The sequence below is a fragment of the Aptenodytes forsteri genome, unplaced genomic scaffold, assembly GCF_000699145.1.
Source record: "Aptenodytes forsteri isolate BGI_AS27 unplaced genomic scaffold, ASM69914v1 Scaffold16, whole genome shotgun sequence".
NCBI classification, from domain to species: Eukaryota; Metazoa; Chordata; class Aves; order Sphenisciformes; family Spheniscidae; genus Aptenodytes; species Aptenodytes forsteri.
Window position 1 is genome coordinate 2,835,780 of NW_008794753.1, and position 13,827 is coordinate 2,849,606.

The window sequence follows — 13,827 nt, forward strand, 5'->3', positions numbered from 1 at the left end:
AGTCACATTTTGACTTGTGGAATGAAGCCATAGTCATCAGCTGGTACTCTCGTGCTTTCTCTTGATATTGTCAGCTGTATGCAGTCTGACCATAGACATTTAACCTCTTCATGCTTCCATTGCGCTATCTATAAAATAGATTTGTTTCAGGTTTAGAAGACTAGGATGAGAATTATTTTTTTTATAGAAGTTTAGAGATCATCCTTGTAAATTTCCCTAATAAGCTGCAATAAACTATTTTAACTACTTTTTGCAGTGTACGGGTACCTGCAAGTTAAAGATGTATCTGAAGAGGAATGTGACGGCAATGTTTACAGCACATGTGAATTGCAGTTCCAGCCTCTTCCATACTCAGTTTGTAAACGGGCCTCCCATTGAACTCATGCTGCTGATATGAGAAATAACTATCCATGTGCAAACTGTGTTTATACTTTATTAAAAAATAGACAGCCAGTAGCTAAAGGTTCCAATCAATAAAATACCAAAATTTTGAATTACAATATTAGAGGCTTATTTTAACAGTCACTCTTGTGTATGAAATGGCACATCGGTTAGGTGCACTACAGGAAGGCATGAGATTACATTGCGTAGTTTCCATGTGTAGCTGGGATTTTACAAAAAAAAAAAAAAAATTGAAATATTCCAAAGTCAGAGGAGGAACAAGAGCCCTAGCCATTCTGTTGGGGTTAAGCCATCACACAGCCATAGTGGACCTCAGGGAATACAGCTGTCATCAAAACAACTTCAGGGCTTGACCTCTGTTCAGCAACAGATCTGAGTTGAGAAATGATGGTAGGGCAATCCACTTCTAGACACACTAATAAAAGATGGGGGTGCAAATTATTTTCATTATGTTTGTGTATATCCAGAAAAACAGCATTTATATTAACAACATTCTCTACTCACATGCATGTTGTGAACCTCCTGCAGTTACAAAGCAACATCAGGAAAACAAGGAGTGAAAGATGCATTGTCCTGTCAGCAAAACTCATTGAATTGAGAGGATTACTGTTAATTTCCCAAGCGCACTTTGCTTTTTAAACTAAGTTACCAGCTGCACTGCTATAGTTCCCTAGCACAATACAACCCAAGAAATGTATAGACATTTTTCTGAGCAACTTTCCCTACCTCTGTGAAACTGACCCATTATCTTACATCCTGAATGCAAGTAGTTGATCAGAACTTCCCCAGCTATGATTTCACTCTGTAAGAGCTGCAGATAGAACACAAGGGGGATGCTCAGGAGTCGATCCTTCCATAGGAAGAAAACACTGTGGGAAGAAAGGAAGATCAGTCAATACCAATGCATAGCAGCATTTATGTCCTTCATGTAAAAGGAGGTTTGGGTAGTTTAAGATTAGTGGCTCTCTAGGTCCCTTTATTCTGTCTCTCTTAGTTATTATAAGGCAGTTATACAGCATGATAAAAAAGAAAAATTACATGTACACAGGCCTGTTTTTCTGGATAGCAGCAATTCTTGCATAGGTTGGAAGCAACTTTGACTAATGTCAGTTTTCTTCAGGGAGAGATCACATATGTTCCATCCAAGCTTCTGAGCTTTGTCAGGCCAGTAAATTCTGAGGCTGCAGTAGTGCTTGATGTCATCAGGGATCTGCCTTTTATTGTGACTATCCCTAACTATTTTCCTGGCTCGAGGAGCTCTCTACTTAATTGTGACTGTGATACAATAGGCTACAACCTTCATAGGTAAGTTAACCTTTTCAAGTACTTACTTCGTTCTCTCAGCCCCTGCCCAAAGCTGCGGTAGACATGAATCAGTGCCCAAAACAAAACAGATTTTATTGCAACAGAAATGCAAGAGCCGGTAATGAAAGCAGCTTCCAGAGTGTAAGAATTCCCTTTGCCCCACTCCCTTATCACCTGCAGGAAAATGGAGACATACAACAATCACCACCTAATGCCACAAAACCCTGAAGCCATAAAATGCAATCAACCACTAAATTTCTGAAAGAAGTCACTACGTAGTAATTGGGGGAGGGGGGAACTGGTCATTTTTAAACCATCTTACTTTCCTGATTGCATGATTCTGTGGCTGCACGCTGACTCTAGCTAAACGCATTATACCTTCTGATCTCTGCATCATTAAAGGCATGTGAAAACAGTACTGTGCACAGATTGAAAAACCAATTAAGCCTGGAGATAAGGAAACCAGACTTCATCTTGCATCTCAGTCTCTTTCCACCATAAAATATAGAATGAGGTTATGTTCCCTGGCTGTCATTGTACTGTTATTGTCATGCATGTCTGGGGGCTGACTTCATGATCCCATTTTCATTCATGGCTAGCCTGATTACTGTGCTTATGACATTAGTAATTGCCTAACCTGTGCTTTTTTTGAGGGTTCTGACACAGAGAAAATAGCAACTTTTAATTAAAAGCAACAATATTTACATCCTGCAGCTATCTACTGCACTGAAGAAGGCTTGCTGCTCCTGTGAACAACGTATGATCAGACATGTTAATACTAAGACGAGAGACCTCTGCAAAAATCCAGTACTAAAGGAAAGATACTAAGATCTCACAGTACTCTTTTCCCCCTTCCTGCAGGTTTGAGTCACTGGCCCAGCAGACTGAGTGATTATCAGGATGAGATTAAAAAAAGCACAGTTCTGACTACTTTGATTTGTTAACAAACCCAATGGCGTGTATCCCAAATCAAGGCAGGTTATGGATGTCCTGGCCAATTCTGGTGCAGTTCATTTGTTTGTCTATTAAGTTCTATCAGTTTTCCTGTTTACACTGCAGAGGGTTGTTAAGCAGCTGCTATATAGAGTCAATCTTAGCAGCTTTTTCAGAGCTGAAGTAATTAATGGTAAGTGCGGTTTACTTCCCCCTTTTTTTTTTTTTTTAATTTTGCCTTTCAGGTAGTCAGATGCCAAAAAGAGTTGGCTTGGAGAAGTGACTATATTACAGATCTCTCTAGCACAGAGGAGTATGGCATTGCATGTCCGTGCCCTCATTTGCTGGGCACTCTTGCATGCTCATTGTTGGCATGCAAAAATGTAAGGAGACCTAGCTATTTTTAAGTTGTTCTGTTACTCTTATGTCAGAAGCCACCACCTGTACTTTTCTTCCTAACTGCAACACAAGTAAAGTATAGCCACCAAAGACAGGGTGTGGTCCTTCTGTGCTTTGCCAGCGAATAACTGCAAGAGCCTGATTTGACTGCATACTTCAGTAAATAGAACCCCAAGGACTTGGATGACTGCAGCCACTGGACTTCTATCAGTATCTGGAGACTATTTATGTGAAGTATGAGAAACACTGGCTGCTATCAGCATTTGAGCCCTTCCTGTGATGAACAATCTGCTTTGCCCTTCTTCTTCCTTACCTCCCTTCACACGTGTTGTGGGAGGTGCTGGGGTGCCCCAGTGATAAGTGCTATTATATCGCTATTATAGTGCCAAAAAAATGCCTAACACTGGCGTTTGTTGGGCTTGCACTGTCTCTTGTTTTGGCTACGTCAGGATCAACAGCTGGGGGTGCTGCCTAAGAAATTCTTTAAAATACAATGAGTTGAGGCCCTGCAGATGGTCAAATGCTCTGGCACCACTTGAGACTTCTTGTGAAGGAGGGGAGGCACTTTTAAGGAGCTGTATATCTTGTACTGGAAGATTTTGTGGCATCTTTCCCTAATCATTCTGGACACTTCGCCAGTTGCAGAGAGTTCCAGGGCCTCTCCCTCTAAGTAATCAGTTCAACAGCAATCGGACATGGTTCCTGTCTTGAAAAGTTGATCCTGAAGAGGTAGGACATGCCTGCTGCTCTCATTGATTCTAACAGGAGCTGCAACGAAGGGGTATGTGCAGGACTGAGGCACCATGTTTTGGGCCCTAGGATCCAGTAATGAAGAGAAGGCCTCCAGCCTTGCTCCCCATTATTGAGCAAATAAGTTTGATGAATTACCGTGTAAAGCAGGTAGAAGAGATAAACTACTTCAGGTACATTCTGACTCAGAAAAATCCACACTAGAGGTTTCAGTTCTTTTAAAATCTGTAAAATAAGATGAGATATATACAGCTTTATAACTTACTGCTATATACTCTATAAAGGCTACATGTAGCTGATTTTTCAGTAGCATTTCAAGTGTTGGTCTAGCTGAGTTCTCAGTTGTAACTTTGCTCTCCGCTTACCTTCTCTACCTATGTGTTTTTAGCAGGAAATATGGTCTCTGTTTTCCACTGACCTGGGCTAGGAGTGATGTTGGTGAAATCAGAACCGGTTGTTTCACGGGCACATCCTGACAGCTGTGTGTGATTTGAGCCATCTCGGCATCCTTTTGAGGTCTGCCTTCTAATACTTACAGTACAACTCCCAGCTAGCTTAAATGGAGAAGCAGCTGGCTTCTGAGTTGCATCTAAGCTGATGAACTTTTTCTTTGGGTATGCTCAGATTTTTTCCTAACAAATTAATGTTTTCATAGCTAGAAGACTGAAAGTGCTGTGACTTTTTTCTCCACCTTTGTTTTTACTACAGAGAATTAAAGTCACTGAGAATTAAAACGTGGGAGGAGCAAGAGGATTTAACTGTCAGAAAAACTTTGTTTCACCATTAACCTTGGGACTTGGGAAAGAAGAAACGATGGACTGCTTTCCAGCAGGTAGCAACTCTCAACAGTCCTGAACTGGAAGGGCAGGTCTGAGCAAACAAAAGAAAACCAGCTGAGTCACTGGGAACGAAAGCAGTGACTGCGCCAATGCTATGATAAGATTTGATGCATCTGATCAACCACAGATTCCCCCCAAAACCAATACTGATCCTTCTGCAGTGGTCAATATATGAACCTCTACAAAAGCATTAAGGGAGGTTGTCTATTCTCTGCCACCTTTACTATTGTCTCTGTTTTCTGTGGTACTGCATAGCGCTCCTCTTAGGATAAGACCAAAAGGGAAAGGAAAACAAAGGCTGAGAAACAAGAGGGAGGGGGAAGAGGCAATTAGTAATTAATGGGAGAAAAGAGATAAAATAAATAATGGAGATAGGAAAAATAAATTCGCTAAGTAAATGGGAGAGCGTGTATATAAATAGAAGACAAATAATGAATAAATCGCCTTGTGAGATGGCATGTGCATCAACCCAGAAATAAGGGAGCATGAGGTTTAGCTGTGCTTTCAGGTACTGCGGTTACCAGAAAGGACTGCGTATGAGGCGTTTGCAAGTTTTCCCTTCTATTATGCTTATACTTTCTGGTGGATTATGTATGTCTCCATACCTTTCTTAGGTAACAACCTCATAGCAGGTGCAGTTTCTGAGAGCACCAAACAAGACCATGATATGTGTTTCTCTACTTCTGCATCATCTGCCAGAAGCTGATTGTGAAAAACTTGTCTGAACAGGGTAAGGAAAAGAATTTCCAATTGTGATCCCTCTGTCAAACTGTCTACATGCTCTAGCCTAAGGCAGAATAATTTTTACCTTGGATGCAAAGCTACCAGACTCTCATAAAATGTATCCACCTCTTCTAAACTGCTGTTGCCCTACAGTGCTGCCAGTTACTGAAATACAGCACTAAATTTTTTTTCATTAATTTTTACATTTGCTATATCTTAGTTAGACAAGAAGCTGTTAACTTCTTCTAGTAGAGAAGCCAGTAATGTACCTAGACTGGGTAGAAGGTAGCTTTCAAGTAGTTCTAACGTAGACAGTTTTGAGCAAAGGGCAAGAACATGTACTTATCCCTAGGACATTTACTATAACTAGTTGAACTATTAAGAAACACGTTTGCTATTGACGACAGCGTAAGGAATATCATGTATGTTAAGACATGAGACCATCTAACTGAAGCGCCTCTTTCTTTTCTTAAAAGAAACAGTGCCTCTTTTAATGCCAAAAGGCAAATCCGGGTGAAGCAAAGAACTGGTAATCTGTGAAGGGCAAAGGGTCAGATCAACTTTGTTTCTGAGGGTGGGGGAAAAGTAGCTGCAAAGTTTACACTTTTAATCCTAGCAGGAAAACAGACATGGTTCTAATTGCTCCCTTCTTTCCACACCGATACAATTTAACTGAAAGCAAAGATCCAGTGCCTCACAAAGGTATATAAGGAGCTCCTAGGGGGAAACCAAGCTACAACAGCCCTACCTGCACTCTTAAGTGTCACACTCACAGTTAGTCCTGTCTCCTTTTTCCCTGTTAGTGGCCACGACACTCCAAAGTCCAGGAGAAAGATGATTCTGTGCAACTATTCACCTAAGTATTTTAAAAGCAGAGTGCTTGGTGCTAGCTCCATTTTTAGCAAGGAAAGCAATCAAAACACTTGGAAAGCTGTATTTCAGCTGTCAGGAACTTGTCTGAATAGCTAAAGCAAACACCCAAGGAGCCTAAAAAAACAACAAACCCAAACCCCTCTAAACTCCTTCCTGGTAATAAAAGACTCGCATATCTGATGTACTTTGGCCCTGATTCCGCAATCATTCTTGGAACAGAGCTCTCAAGATTTCAGAGGAAGTTCAGTCTGACTGACATGAAAAACTGCATCTCAAGTTCACAAATCCTTATGTTAACCTGAAAACTGTCACTCGCCTTTAAAGAAGCTGCCCCAATAAAGGACCACTCATGTTTTTGGTGTGGTTTCCTAAGGATATAAGGCCTATGCAGTCTCACTGTGTCTGTATATCCATCTTCATGATAATTTGGAAGACTGTTGCCAGTTTCACCTAACCTTGTCAGAGAGGTAGAAATAGTAAAGATATTGTGATCCTATAGGTTTCATTAAAGTAGGTGATCAAGGACTGAGAATAAAACAATGTCCCTCAGAAAGGAATAATGATAGTGTGACATTTTTTCATCCTGTATGCTCAGTTGAGCGACACATTTATAAGAAACCTGACTTCATTATTGTTGGTACTCTTGTTTTCTGCTGGGATCCATTCTGGCTCCCTTCCACTTAGCAGTATTGCGTAGAATGGGATGGCTGTGACTTCCCAGCCTGTGATAATTGCTCAGAGTGAGAACTTGTAGTCTCTGAAGTTGACTATTCGTGCTAGTCTTGCTGTTAGCTTAACACTTACTGCGATGATGCTAATGGTCACCTTCAGGCAGGCCCAAAGAACCCCTGTTGCTGAGATGATGTTATGTAGAAGGGTGATCCCATGCAGGCTTATCAGCAGAACACACAAGCAGAGCTGAAAGAGAAGAGGCAAAGATTTGGTAAAATTATTAGTTTGAGACCACACAGCCCACCAAAAAATATTTGACACAAACTCCCAGGAACAGTAAGTTGGGCACAGGTCTAAAGGTTAAATTTTTCCTCAAAACCTGACAGACAGTATGAGACGTGACACAAGGACAGACGTACTTCCCTGTATACCATATTAGCAACAACAAAGAACAGGGAAGGCAGTAAGATGTGCTCCAGATAAAGCATAAGGTAATACAGGGTAATACAGTAGTAAAGTAAGAATGAAGGGTAGCGTACAGAAGTTCAAACTCTTTCTAAACAGATCTTGGGTTCACTTCACTTATCTGTAACTGCAGGTTGCTATCTCACCCTGATTGCCCTGCTAGGTCAGGCTCCCCTCTCCCATCGCAGTATCATTTTCTCAAATGTAGGAGACAGCTAGGATGGCTGGAAAGCAAGAGACTGTAGGCTGAGATGTTGTGCAGTGATAATCATTCTTATTTTAGGAGGCCATGTTGGGTTGGAGCTTCTGGATGCAATTGTTTTTGTGGACATACTTCCCAAAAATCAGACTCAGTTTTCCTTTTGGGCAGGACAATGATAAAATATATGTTGATTCACTTTTATGGATTTTAATTAAGCTTCCCTATAGTAAACACATGGAGAGATGACCATTATTAAGCTAATTTTATCTAAAAGGTAAGATACAGGCAGGATCGCTCTAGGAAGTTAATAGTTCAGCTCAGCTAGTCTAATTCTAAGATATTCTCAATAGGAGGGAAAAAAGGGAACCCGGGGGAGAGAGTTCTATACCTGCGCCTGAAGATCAAAGGTCAACATGGAAAAACAGAGGTTCAGCATGAAGTATTGTGACTGTAGGCTTTCTAGAGCACCACCCACTCGAAAGGCCATCATGCTTTGACTCTGAATGAGGATGATGGCACAGATCACATCGAAGGAGCCAACCAAGAGGATCAGAATGAAGCGGGCCTGACGGAAAAGAGAAATAAGGATGTGACTGGCCATGCCAAAACAGGAACAGTCTTTAACCTTAAATCTTCTAACTGGTAATAAAACAATAAAGGAGTAAGGAGAACCAGGCTGCCTATTAATAGCATTTTAAATAGACAACAATTAAAGATGACAGTTTGCCACACTTTGTTAAGTGGCAAAGATCAGGCCATGATTTTTGCCATTTGTTGCAACCACTTGGTAATAATTGTAAACTCACATTGGCTTTTTTGGTTTACATTACCCTCAATGTAGTAGTTTTAGAACTGTTAAGAGAAACATAACCTTTGCACTTCCTGTAATACCAGGACGACTTTTAGCAAGGTTTTGCTTGAGGTTTTATGATACAGTTTGAAGAATCAGCTTTTTTTGACAGAGACTGGCTCTAAGCCTCCTGTGTGGCATAAACCAACTGGTAAGAATCTTCCCCACTGATTTCAGTGGGGACAGTGGGTTTTTCTGAATGCTGTACTTACTAAATTTTGGAAAACATTGGTTTTGTCTGGGTTGTATCCACAACTTTGCTGGCATTCACACTAAATGTCCGCTGCTTTAAAGATGGCTGAAGTGGCAAAACATCCTTTATAATTACATTGATATGAGAATATTTATACTAGTATGCCTTATTCTGTCTCAGAAATTTTGCTCAGGAAGTAAGAGTTACAGTAATCCAAGTTACTTTTATAGTAGTAAAAATAAGTCCTTATAATAGTACATCTTCTACACCAGGCTTTACTTTGAGGTTCTTGTTTTTTATATATATATAAACCGATGACTGGGATGCATGCCTTAAAGTAATCTGCATCTCTCTGATGCCTGTTCTTATTGACCCTAACAACCCAGTTTGCTGTAGATAAGTATGTTTTAACTAAATGTACAATTGATGTGTAAATTGAATAGGCAAATTCTGCTTTGCTGCATCGACCTAGCTTGGTTGCCACCTCTTCTGTGGAAGAATAGTTTTTGGATGACTTCACAGCAAGGAACCTCCTTCTCACATTTCTGATAAATGTGTGACCACAAACGGGAAGGACTTCTGCAAAGCACAGCAGACGGAAGTTTAACTACAAATCTTAGTATCGCATAGAATACAGTCCCTGTATTACATTTTATTGTTACGAAACGCAAACAAGATAATCTGGAATGGCAGTACCTCCCCTAGCACATTGTATCTTTTTGTTTCCTTGCAGCAGGTTACCATAACTCTCTCAAAAACACGTTGCTGCATTTATGGAGCAGCGGGGCTAATGGCTGTGTCCTTGCATATAGACTTGAGATTCCAGTTCTGTTCATAGGCTAGATTTACGTGACTTTAGGCCAGTCGTTTTACAGGCAGAAATCTGAAGCAGAGTAGGTGAAGTGAAGAATATCTTCTGCGGTAATCCTGTGTGAGTAAAATACTTCGATATTTATGTTACTTTCAAATACTGCCATAAAGAAACCCATAGAATAGCTCAGAGAAACAGATTGCAACTGTGGAGGTGCACATTTTGTTACTCAATGGTAGGAATAATTCAGCCTGATTTTTCTCTGTTATCAGTGCCCTTATCACAGATATCTTGCCTTTCTAAGATTTTCAAATCCAAGATGTGGAGAAAAGCAAAGTTAGTTAAAGCCAGGAGACTAACCAGGAGTTTCGGCTTCTGCTCAGCAGAGAGAACCGTGAAGTTGACAATGGAACGAAACATCACTAGCAAGATGGAAAGAACAAAGACGATGAGCTCCTGGCGATTCTCCTGCAGGATTCCTCTAGTCACATAGTATACACAGAACACTGGGAAGGAGAAGGAAAGGTCAGTTACCAGGTAAACACAGATTGCACGTGGTGCAATTTTTCAGTATGCTTGATCCAGATGACAAAATGGAAGTATCAAGACCGTGTAACTTAGGCTCTTCGGTCAAGAACGTATCTTTATTCTTACCAAGGAGCCTGAATCAGATACTTAAAATGAGTACTCTCCCCTGTGTTTAGCATACAAGAGATGAAATAATTTGTTAGACTTTTAAATTACTTGTGAAGTAACACTTTGAAAATGGCAACGTATTAGCTATCCAAATTAGCTGGCAGCTGTGGTATGTTATTCTATTAATACTATATTGAACACTATGTTGAATAGTGTATTTGATTTAAATGAAGCAACACCATTTTTATTGAAGAACTGAAATGACATAATCTTCCCAGTGAGAGTAATTCAAGTGACTAACAAGGAATTTACTACTCTTACACATACCTCTACAGTATTGTTCGTGTGGTTCTGACCACTACAAATGGCTAGTGTGTTGAATTGAACTCAGACTGGATTCCTAACAGTTTATTTTTGTTGTGGAAATTTTGAAACACCCCACCCTGCAAACTGTAGTCCAGAAAAGAACTGGTTCGGGAAAGTTCTAAGTTATGTTTTTATAAAATACATCAAAACCCACCACTCTTAACACCACAGTTAGCTGTCACTGTTGGACTCTACACAACTGTTTTGACAAAGCTTAAATCAGGAAAAGGCTCTCCTTTCATAAAAACAGGAATCAGTGCTTTGTTCTTACATAGGATGCTCCTGCACACACTAGTTAATTCTTGCATAGGCAAAGTAACAATAGATTTCTTTTTCCAGAGGGCTACTTCCTGGATTCGGCACATCAAAGCATCCAGTTTCGCTAGGTTGAGACACGGGGACAAAGTGTTGTAGAAGTTTTCAAAGTAACATAATAACTTCAGTCTCTCTAAACAAACCTTCTAGTGAATAAACTTCCTTTTTCACTTTTATTAACAGTGATTGAGAAAACTGAAAAGGATTGGCAGACTACAAAGTGGATCATGCGATTTTTTTGCATGCTCTTGACCTCGGGAACACCTGGAAGATTTAATACAGTATTTCCTTGTTTTGCAAATTCAGCTGCTAAATCAGAAGAAGTCTGTACAAATAATTTGAAAACAAACTTTTTTCTGAGCATTAAGATTTTTGCAGAGATAGCACATGCACATTTTTAAAATAAAGGACATCCCCTTGTTTTTGGTAAGTGAACATTTTTGAACAAATTAAATCCCAAACCCTCTTTAAAGTCAGTATCTCTAGTGGTAAATCCAAGAGATTGTTACAGCCGGGGCATCTATTTTTCTTTAAAGAACTCTTACTGGTTCTGTCAGTCTTTGTCTACGCTATGGAAAATCTAGGGGTTTGGCCTGTTTATGGAGGTTAGCTTACACATCTTAAAATCTCAAGGTAAGCCAATAATGGTTTTAAAATGTTCCTTGAACGATGTTATCTTTACTGACTAGTATGTTGAAACAACAACTTTTGTTTACATTAAAACTCTGAAATCTGAAGTAATGTGTTAAAAACACACTGTTGTTCCTGATTTAAACCAGAGGTTTGTGAGAGCCGTGCACTTCTTCCGTGTGTGTGCTGCAGCATAGAATACCAATTAGTATCAGCAGAAGGTAGGAGGGGGAAAAATAGATTAGCAAGCATGCTTTCGACTTCCCCATTTATAACATCATGTGATTCATTTGGTTTATTATGAAGGTTCTTCATTTTTCTCTGAAGCAGAAAACAGTGGTTGCTAACAAAAACAGTGTGACAGATTGGAGGCACCAATGGTCTGTTCTAACACTGCAGTTTTTGTTGGTATGCTGAGTCTTGTGTGAAAAGCAGCTAATCAAACCAGAGCTTTGGAATAAAAGTATTGTTTGTATGTGTCTAATTATAGAATCTGGAACAAATCTATTGTCTTTGTTCCCTCTGGGTGAAAGCACGAAAGCTGGAAAGCAGTGACTGCTTATGAATAGTGTGTCCTTCCCGTACACAAGGTGTTACACCCACAGAGGGTCTATTTTCTACTGTTTCGGCCAGTGAGCCAACAGCCCAAACCTGCTAAAGCCACTGAAGAGGACTTCCTAAAATACTTATAGTTGTATTTATTTTCATGTTGACTTTCACTTCTATTTAATACAAATGGACCCAGGAATATGAACATAAGTTTCTATTGAAGCTCTAATTGGAAATATCCAAGGAATTTTGGATTTTGCTTCCAGTGGTACAAAAATTATTAGTCAAAAAAAAGAGCTTTAAAAAAAAATGAGGTCCTTATTTTCTTTTATTAAAATACTTCGGGTGAAGCAACGTCCTTGCAGGAACTTAACACAGAGAGCTGACTTAACATTTTCTTGTTTCAGATCAAACCGTGTATGTTTGGTTTCTTGCAATGTAAGAAGGTGCCTTGAAACCAACTACAACTCAGGTATAAGCCCGGCTCATGTCAGGAGATGTACGTTCTATGACAAGCCTTGGAGCGTGGACACCTCTCACTTCCCCAGCGTATTATGGCACAGACATTAAAATGGGAAATGGTAAGAAGCTCTTTCTGGCATAGCTGAACATTCAGTGTATCTTACATAAAGTGACAGCTGTCTGAAAGCAAAATCATTGCCACATCTGCCTAATGTAACACCAGTAAGAAAGCCAGTGATAGCAAAACTTCCTAAAATCTGAATGTTTTTTCACACTATTCACATGTGAATGTATTCTGGATGACACCATATCTATTACTGATCCTTTCCCTAAAATACTGCTGGACAAAGCAACAATGGCAAAAGCATCTAGCTTGTTAGTGCTAAACTGGCAGAAGATTTTGTGTGTAACATATCAGGCCAAATGGAGTGAAATAAGAAACTTCAGTTGCTGCTTGACTACTGCTTTGGGAAAAAATGTGTTTGTTTTAAAATACAGACGGTATGTTTCTTACCAACTCCAACTAACTGAATAAGAGAAATGGTGAAATCTTCCTCAGTTTGTTGAACGAGTGTCTCTATGGTTAGCCCTATGACACTTAGCAGAGACAAAATAGTGACACAGAAGTAGATCTTCACAGGAAATGATAGCTCTGAACAAGGTTTTATCTGTAAAGGAAGAAAATTTTTAAACATGTAACGCAGTATAAACTAGTTGCTGTTGCTAAGAAACTCATTAAAGCAATTTGGCTAAATGACATGAGGGCACGGTTTTCCCGGCAAAAAGAAAGAAACCCTTTACAACTGAATTGAAACTCCAAAACTGCTGAGGAAGGGAGTACTCTAACTTTATTTCATAATTAATCTCAGCCTAGATTTTTCTGGTTTATACCTACAGACTGCCCTCTACTTTCCTCAGTGCCTCACAAGGGCCACCGTGTTATAATTTCATCTCCTGAAATCGAGATCACCAATGCCCACGTGTATGCCTATCGAAACATAGCGATGTTCAGCAAGTAACTTTTTCCCAGTACCCCGAATCAAGATTTTTAGTCTTAGAGAACCGCAGGGAAAGGTTCACGCTTCCGAGCAACGGGTTTGAGTGAGAGATGTTTTTTCCATTCATCCCAGGCAGTCTAAGTCACGGAGACAGATAAACTGCACCGTGCCAGGAAAAATCACGTTACTTTCCTGCGATGTTGGCAGTAAGGAAAAAAGAAAAGCTCCGTGGAACTGGAGAGTCACCTGGAGGTAGGGCTGAGCTATGACTGTTGCTACAACACGGCTTTGGGTTGCTGGGCTTTTAATACGTGTCGGCAACGTTACTCGTGGTTTCTGTGCAGGCAGGAGTTTTCGACGAGTTTACGTATTCGCTGTCTGAAAACACGGTTTTATTTAAGCGAGGCCAACTGTGCGAAAACAACGGCGCGCTGGGGCGGCGGCGCTGCCTGGC

At 40.1% G+C, this 13,827-nt stretch overlaps 1 protein-coding gene across 5 annotated transcripts; it reads right to left on the bottom strand.

Annotated features, from left to right (window-relative positions):
- Positions 1-413: 413 nt before the first annotated feature.
- LOC103894715 lies at positions 414-13,820 on the bottom strand. 5 transcript variants are annotated; one of them, XR_657334.2, is made up of 8 exons: positions 12,890-13,820; positions 9,778-9,923; positions 7,952-8,128; positions 7,029-7,142; positions 3,928-4,014; positions 1,734-1,881; positions 907-1,271; positions 414-817 (listed from the first exon to the last, which is right to left on the bottom strand). XR_657334.2 is itself a non-coding variant. In XM_009274159.2 (8 exons), exons 3-8 carry the CDS (start codon positions 9,835-9,837, stop codon positions 1,240-1,242), a joined length of 618 nt encoding a protein of 205 aa, XP_009272434.1. In that variant the 5' UTR covers positions 9,838-9,923; positions 12,890-13,043; positions 13,620-13,820; the 3' UTR covers positions 414-1,239. The 5 variants fall into 5 exon arrangements, 4 of the variants coding, with proteins under 4 accessions (XP_009272434.1, XP_009272431.1, XP_009272432.1 ...); XM_009274159.2 differs by having other exon boundaries at positions 414-1,271; positions 12,890-13,043; positions 13,620-13,820; XM_009274156.2 differs by having other exon boundaries at positions 414-1,271.
- Between the last annotated feature and the right edge of the window lie 7 nt (positions 13,821-13,827).

What these genes read in the sequence shown, in the direction of transcription:
- LOC103894715 (XM_009274156.2), bottom strand. Translation starts at nt 13,070, where the DNA reads ATGTTTAAAAATTTTCTTCCTTTACAGATAAAACCTTGTTCAGAGCTA. An exon ending in CCTTTGATCTTCAGGCGCAG is followed by an intron (nt 7,143 to 7,951) that starts GTATAGAACTCT and finishes CTTCTCTTTCAG; the next exon opens with CTCTGCTTGTGTGTTCTGCT. An exon ending in GCAGGGGCTGAGAGAACGAA is followed by an intron (nt 1,272 to 1,733) that starts GTAAGTACTTGA and finishes TTCTTCCCACAG; the next exon opens with TGTTTTCTTCCTATGGAAGG.